Source organism: Merops nubicus, unplaced genomic scaffold, assembly GCF_000691845.1.
Source record: "Merops nubicus isolate BGI_N331 unplaced genomic scaffold, ASM69184v1 scaffold5280, whole genome shotgun sequence".
Taxonomy (NCBI): Eukaryota; Metazoa; Chordata; class Aves; order Coraciiformes; family Meropidae; genus Merops; species Merops nubicus.
In genome coordinates, this window is record NW_008583428.1 from 1,232 (window position 1) to 8,668 (window position 7,437).

At 42.0% G+C, this 7,437-nt stretch overlaps 1 protein-coding gene across 1 annotated transcript; it reads left to right on the top strand.

Moving 5' to 3' along the window:
• The first annotated feature begins 828 nt into the window (after window positions 1-828).
• On the top strand, window positions 829-7,401 carry PARK7 (parkinson protein 7). Its single transcript, XM_008940552.1, has 6 exons — window positions 829-967; window positions 2,637-2,738; window positions 3,400-3,459; window positions 4,383-4,452; window positions 5,902-5,988; window positions 6,941-7,401. The coding sequence occupies exons 1-6, from the start codon at window positions 878-880 to the stop codon at window positions 7,093-7,095; spliced, it is 564 nt and encodes a 187-aa protein (XP_008938800.1). The 5' UTR covers window positions 829-877; the 3' UTR covers window positions 7,096-7,401.
• Window positions 7,402-7,437: the final 36 nt, after the last annotated feature.

Below are 7,437 nucleotides of genomic sequence, written 5' to 3' on the forward strand. Positions count from 1 at the left end.
GTCGCAGTCCTTTACAGTCTCATAGAGTGTATGACTTGTCAAATAGCTTCTCACACCACAGGTGCTTTCACAGACTTCTGTCAGACCAGTGTGAGTTGGTGTGTATTATACATGATGTAATTAAGGTTACTTTAACTTAACCTTCAAATGGAAATTTGGCCATTCACCTCAACTTGAAGAGTAAGAAAAAGAGTCTTAAGTCTGGTTTGTTCCATGTGCTGAATTCTGTGGTCTGCTTCCCCTGTCACACATGTGCACATGCATGCATTTCCTCCTCTACAAAATTGTGACATACCCGGAAAATTTATTGCTGAGGTTTTGCAGGGGCACTGCTCAAGTAATTGTAAGTCACGGGAAACTCTTCATTAAGCGTGCCATGTGGAAACTAAATACCAGACATGAGGTCAAAACTCATGCAAGCCCTTTTTATAAATGCTGACCTGGGTAGGAGTCAGTGGTCTGGGTATGAGTGATAGTGTGCAAACTGAAAACAACTCTGCCACCCACCTTGAACCCTTCTTTCTGGTACATTCAAGTCATAAAAAGTCTTGATTAGGCCATGCTGCTTCTTGTTCTGGTGCTGATGTGCTGTTCCTCCTACTGCATAAATGTCTTAATCCCTTGATAGCGTAATGCATTCTTTGTAAAGAACTCTTTAGTTGAATGGGTTTGCTGTGAATGTTAATTAAAGCTAGTGAACCATTTTGAGGCAGCTTAAATAAAAGGTAATGCAAAACCACAAATTGCTCCCTATTAAACTTCACTATTAGGAAGGATTTCTGCTAGGGGATTTACCTGCTAACCATAACCTGTCTCTTTCTACCTCTCTCAGCCCCTCCCTTCACAACCATCTCACCTACTACCAACTCTTCAAGATATGGCCTCGAAAAGAGCACTGGTGATTCTAGCAAAAGGGGCAGAGGAAATGGAAACCGTAATCCCCACTGATGTTATGAGAAGAGCTGGGGTGAGTTCTCAGACAATGAAAAATCTTTTTGTGAGTGCTTGGTCAAGGGAGAATGTTTGCCACAAGTTGATGTGCATTGCCAGGAGTTGAAGGTGTCGTCTGTTGTATGACATGAAAATTTACCTGTGCCTTCTCACTGGTTAGCAAATATTTGTGCTGTGCCCCAAATAAGCATGCATGTGTGGTGGGTTAACCCTGGCTGAGCAAGTGATGCCCACCAAGCCACTCTGTCACCCTCCCTCTTTCCTCTCCCTCCTCCACAGAGCAAAAGGGGAAAGGAAAATAAGATGGAGACAAAACCCTTGTGGGTAAAAACAAAGGCAATTTAATTAGAGAGCAAAAGCCAAGCAATGCCACATGCGGAAGCAAAGAGAAAAAAAAACTAAGACTTATTCTCTCCTTCCCATCCCTCTGCAATGTCTGGCCTCTCCTGGGAAGCAGGGCTCCAAAACGCACAGCAGTTGCTCCAGAGGACTGAGGACTATCCCCCGCTCCCCCCCGCCACACTCTCCCCATTGTACCAGCTTTATATTTGAGCTGTTGTCACAGGGTGTGGAATATCCCTTTGGTCAGTTGGGGTCAGCTGTCCTGGTTATGTTCCCCCAAGGTCCTGCTCGCCCCCCCGGCCCGCTCCACCGCATCCCACTGTAGGGGAAATGTTAGAAGGAGCCTTGGTGCTGTGTGAACACTGCTCAGTGGGAGTCACAACATGGGTGTTACCAACACCCTTCTAACTCCCAACACGAAAGCACTGCACCAGGAGGGCTGAAAAGGGAAAATCAGCTCAGCCAGACCTGATAGAGCATGGTAACTGGCATTTGTGCAAAAGATAACCTTTTGTGCCAAAGATATGAGCCTAACGTAGACCAGACCAGATGACTTCAGTAAATCTTACCCTTTCAGAAAACATGGCTACTCCCATCCATAGGAACAGGAAGTGCTTTTTTTTTGTAGGGGTCTGAACAGCTCATGACATTGCATAGCTTTTCTTGAGCTATTTTTAATATTTTGTTATTAACTAGAATTCTGTCTGGTGGGATTCCTCATGCTGTTTGTTACTTTTGCAACTGTAGTGGTACTCAGTGTTATCATCTGATTAGGTATTAAAATAAGATTTTAAATAAATACACCAACATCAGGTGAGAGAAATTACCAGAATAAAAAAAATTGCCACCTACTACCTTTTGTCATTCCATTAATGTATCCTCTATTGGGCTGCACAAGTTTGCTTATTTAGTGTCTGTGAGCTGTGCCATGCACATCTATGTTATTATGACCAGGCATCTAAAAGTCAATGAAGAAGATTGAAGATGCCATAAATGTTTGAGAATGGCTTGAGCCTGCAGAGAGGCTTTAATTCATTATCTGATCTACTTAGTCCAGCTCTCCTGGGCTGTATTGTTTTGCTTAAAACCTGTGAGATCAGGCATTCTCTCAATGTCTTGTTTAAGAATTTGAACTTTTGGAGGTATTTGTTAATCTCTAGATGAATGCCACTGCTTACTTTGTGCGTTTGGACTTAATCATGGTTTGGGGAAGCTTGAGTGTTGCCCAGTTCTTGACAGGTTTCAGTAGTGCGTTTCTCTGTCTATGTACTACTTAAGAACTAACATGCACGAAAAATGCCCCAAATTCTTGTACTGTAATGATATACGTATTCTTCTGTTAGATAAAGGTGACTGTTGCAGGCCTAGCGGGAAAAGAACCAGTGCAATGCAGTCGCGATGTCTTCATTTGTCCTGATGCCAGTCTTGAAGATGCCAGAAAAGAGGTAGGTCATTGCACTGATCTGACATAATGGCCAACATAGCCATCCTCACAGTTTTGGAAGTGATTTTGGAAAGCTTATGGATTACCTTTAGAAAAACATTGCATGTTATATTGACTATGTGCAGTAGTGAATCACAGACCTGCACACCCCATGGTTCTCCCCTTCAGTGTTGTCCTGCTTCATAGCCTGCTAGGATCAGACACATTTCACCTCTTTGCAGAGGTGTTTGTCTTTGTAAAGCATCAAACATAGAACTTTATTTTGCATGTTAATTGCCTCAACAAAATACCATGATTTGGAACAACTGAAAAGTTCTGGTGGAAAGCTAAGCAATGCTACAGTTAGACATGTAAAGGGGGTTGGAGAAATGTCGCTTGTCCTTACAGTACAAGAACTGTCACTTGCTTGCTGAAGCTTTTAAATGCACTAGGCTAAAAGTTAGTTCTGTGATAGACCTTATTGATAGTGGGCTCTTTCTGGAATAGGCAGAGGTATTTTTTTCAATAATTGGAACTGGTTCTCCGATCATAAAGTGTTGTTCAGTGGAAGAAAATATAGACCCCTTTGCTTCTCACTCAACTCAGCTGTGGTAGCCTTAAAACAGTATAATGTGTGTACCAGTCCTTCTTCCAACGAACAGTTTTACCTTTTGTTTGTTTAGGGGCCTTACGATGTCGTGGTCCTGCCGGGGGGTAACCTTGGAGCTCAGAACTTGTCAGAGGTAAAGTTCTGCTATATTAAAGGTTCATAGACATGCTCATGAGTATTGGGTGGTCTACACTTGCTTAGCAATACTGCAAATTTAGTTCAGCATCTGAAATTCTCTTCTGAATGAACTGGTAAATTAGTTGCTAATTGTCTTAAGCCTTTCTTGTGAGTATATAGGAGGGTCAACTGGGTAAATTCTTGGACTTGAGTACCTAGTTAAGCAGAGTAAAAATGGGAGGGTGCTCTGTGCTCTGTTCATGATCATATGAAGATGACATGGTTGCAAATCAAGATTTAATTCCATGAAATACAAAACAGGCCAAACCCACAGGACTCTGTTACTTTGCTCAAGAATTTTGTCTCTGGTGCAAAACTGTTGTAGTGGTGGTATAAATACCTTGTGGAAGGCCCATGGAAAAACAAGTCGATCTATCAGATAGGATTTAGATGATGTCACACAGTTTGTACACCCTGGAATATGAGACAAATATCCTGTATAAATCTTAAGAATGATACAGACTGTCTGGTAGTGTCTCATGAATACTCCTTCCTATTTGGCTTGTGCAGTTTTTGAACAACAACATTCTATGGCCATGGATTAGTGAGCTTTTATGTGGGCCAAGCACTTCCTTGCAGTTCTGATTTCCTTGCTCCTTTCTTGTTGGGCAAGTACTTATTAGTTTCAGTTTTTCTCCTTCTTAGTGTTTTCATTGTCCTCCGTCCTGAGACAGAATGGAGAGTTGTCAGCTGGTTGTCTTTGTAAAATTTGTTTATGTATTTGCGGTGGAAAATATTTCAACTGTGCTTCAAATAATCAACACCAAACAGTCACAGAATCATAGAATCACTATGGTGGAAAGGACCTCTACAATCGTCAAGTCCAACCACCATCCCAACATTTTCCTAAATGACATGTGATATGGTTTCTTCATACAGTCTCCTGCTGTGAAAGACATTTTGAAGGAGCAGGAAAGCAGAAAAGGTCTCATTGCTGCTATATGTGCAGGTGGGTTAACAAGGCATCTTTCTTTGTAAAGCATTTGGATATTTTGAAGGGGCATGCAGATGGTTTCCTGTCTTAGAAATCTGTATTCCTGTAATTAAGAAGCAGGAATTTGTACTATACATGCACCCGTCAGCATTTTACTTTTTTGTAAATTAAGTAGCAGAGGAATCTTTAAAATATTGTAAAAGTTTATCCTCCAAGTTCTGCTTGGTACACATTTTCCAATCAGTTGTGTTACTGTCTTTAAAATAAAAAGTGAAAGGTAATGTGATAGTATTTTTTTATTCTGGTGATCATTCTGCAAGAACACAGTGCTGGCAGGGCATCATTGGTGTAAATTTATCTCACATCTCTGCTGCCCTTTAGCTTCAGAAGGCAGGCTGTAAATATAGACATGCAGGCTCACCCCTCAACCTCGGAGTGGTAGCAAAAGATGGAATTACTCTGAGGAGAGGGATGTCTGCTTACATATTCTGCACAACTAAGTATCCAGTTCTTTCTTCATAAGATTTGTGTGTAAAGAAGCAAAATGAACAATTGCCAATACTCCCAAATGAACTGAGAGGCTGGCCTGGGTACCCATAGCTGAGAATGAGGAGAGTGGTGATGGAAGTTTAGAAGTCTTAACAGGGTATGTTTGTGGAGTGCATTTTTGCTTTTACTTTCTGGTATGTTGCTGGGGTTTTTTTCTTTCATTCTTCAGTTAGGTTATGTGCAGTACAGAGTAGTGAATGTTCTTGAACTTTGCAGTGGTAGTCTTCTACTTCTCTATGCTGCCTTTGGTTTCTTTTGGAGTTCCCATAAGGATTTTCTGTCAGTTGACTTAGAACATCTTGACACAAACTAGTTCCTCAATTCAGGCCAAGGAGGAAGTTTGAAAAGAAAAGAGAAAGATTTTTAAAAACAGAAACTTAGCAGTTAGCCTGTAACCTCTCCAAAATACTGCTTGGCATACAAATAAAACATGTAAAGACTTGCTCAAATGAAATTTTATCTGTTAAGTCTCTAAATTCAAGGCTTAACATGGTCATAAAGTACTTGTACCTGGTTAACGTTTAGATTGAAATCCAGACTTTTTGTTACTTAGTTTCAAGCAGTTTTAAAGAAACTGTGTTCTCTGGAAGTGAAATGACCCTTGTTCTCAATTTCTTCAAAGGCAGCACAGCCATTGGTAGGACAGCTGCGTGAAATGCGTATTCTTTGAACCTTCTCTCTTCTTCGTATGTTTCTCTGCACAGGGCATTTTATCTGATAGAATGGGGGAGATTATACAGCTGTGTTCTTTTTGAGGCTTTTTGCTTCAGTGATAGGGCTGGCATCAGTTTTATTAAAAAGAGTATGTCCCCAGTCAGCTTTGGCCTCTTGAGGGCCTAGCATCTGAATGTGTGATCTTAAAAGTGTTTGTGGCAGAAAAGAGTTCGCCACTGGTGCAACTGTGTGTCCCTACAGGTCCTACTGCCCTTCTGGCACATGGGATAGGGTTTGGAAGCAAAGTCACAACACATCCTTTGGCCAAGGATAAAATGATGAACGGAGGTATGTAAGTTTCTCTCTAAACTCTTCTCTGATTGTTTTTTTGTTTTGTTTTCCTGGACCCTTGATTTAAAGAAAGGAAAACTGCTTTTCTGTGTTATTTTGTATCTCTGCATTTCCTTAATGCTTTCCTGAATGTAATCAAAATTCAATTGAATATGCTATGAATGTATTTCTAAGTGTATTTAACCTGAAAATACAGGGCTGTATTAACATTCTTGTCCTTGGGGGAAAATACACTGCTACTGTCATACTAGGAGCATTTTTCTCCCTTATTCTCTTGAGACTGCCCTCTTTGTTCTTTGCCTCAGTGGTCCCAACCGCAAACCCCAACAGCACTTTTCCTGCTCTCCCTTGAGTAGTGCTTTGTTGCTGTGAGCAGCTGATGGGTCCACACTTTTTTCACATACCTGAAGGAAGTAGTGGTGAAGCACTATTAAGAAGTCATTCTGTGAGCATTAATGAGTCTGAAGGTGAGCAGGAGATGGCAGAGTTCCTCCAGTTCCCTCTGCACGCATTTGGAAAAAAGAAAGTTCTGAACAGCTATACAAAAGCAGTTTGACTTCCAAAAGTAACCTCATGGGAACTGACAGGCATAGCAAGTGCTTCTTGATGAGCTTGTAGAGTCAGAGATGCATTTCCATACCATGTGAATGAACTGCCAGAGCTCCCCACAGGCCCTTTTCCTCCCTGAGGACTGCAGGCAGTGATGAGCTAGTTGTTTGTGGAGGTGCAGGGGTGCAGAGCCTGAGGCAGGCTGGGCCCACGCAGATGCCTGAGGTGTCTTCTGTAGAGCATGAGGCTGTTAGCTCGGACAGAGCCGCTGCTCCTCAGCTGCTGCTGTAGCCTGCAGGCAACGAATGGTAGTGCCTTGCGACAGGCAGGTCTATGCTCTGCAGCAACTGCAGGCACTATGATGGAGACTGACCCTCTTTTTGTTGTGTGTCCCCCCAAGCACACTACTCCTACTCTGAGAGCCGTGTGGAGAAAGACGGGAACATCCTCACCAGCCGCGGTCCTGGTACCAGCTTTGAATTTGGATTGGCCATTGTTGAAACACTGATGGGGAAAGACGTGGCTGAACAGGTGAAGGCACCCCTAATACTGTAAGAGTGAAATCCTGGTGTGGGACAGGGAGTAGGACAATTTTGGATGGAGAGTCTTGTCCTTTGTAGAATAAGTGTAAGATGTGCTGTTGTAAATACAATTTAATTGTGGTTGAAGTTAGCAGCTGTACTTATGTAAACTGGGATACCTTAACAAACTAATGGTCTTATTTCTGGAAAAAGATCCCGTTAGCAAAAAGCTTCATCATGAAAAAGCAGACAGCGTCTAATAATCTCGGTTAGCTGCTGGGTGGCACTTAAAAATCACATGGGAAAATGTTTGCTGAGTAAATAAAAATGAAGCAACTCTGCTTGTGTGTTGTTTCTTTGAGTGTTTTCTCCCTAC

Bases quoted from the DNA above. Each gene is read 5' to 3' on its own strand.
- PARK7 (XM_008940552.1), top strand. From the start codon at position 878: ATGGCCTCGAAAAGAGCACTGGTGATTCTAGCAAAAGGGGCAGAGGAA. The intron at 2,739-3,399 runs GTAGGTCATTGC...TTGTTTGTTTAG, and splicing joins TTGAAGATGCCAGAAAAGAG to GGGCCTTACGATGTCGTGGT. The intron at 4,453-5,901 runs GTGGGTTAACAA...GTGTCCCTACAG, and splicing joins CATTGCTGCTATATGTGCAG to GTCCTACTGCCCTTCTGGCA.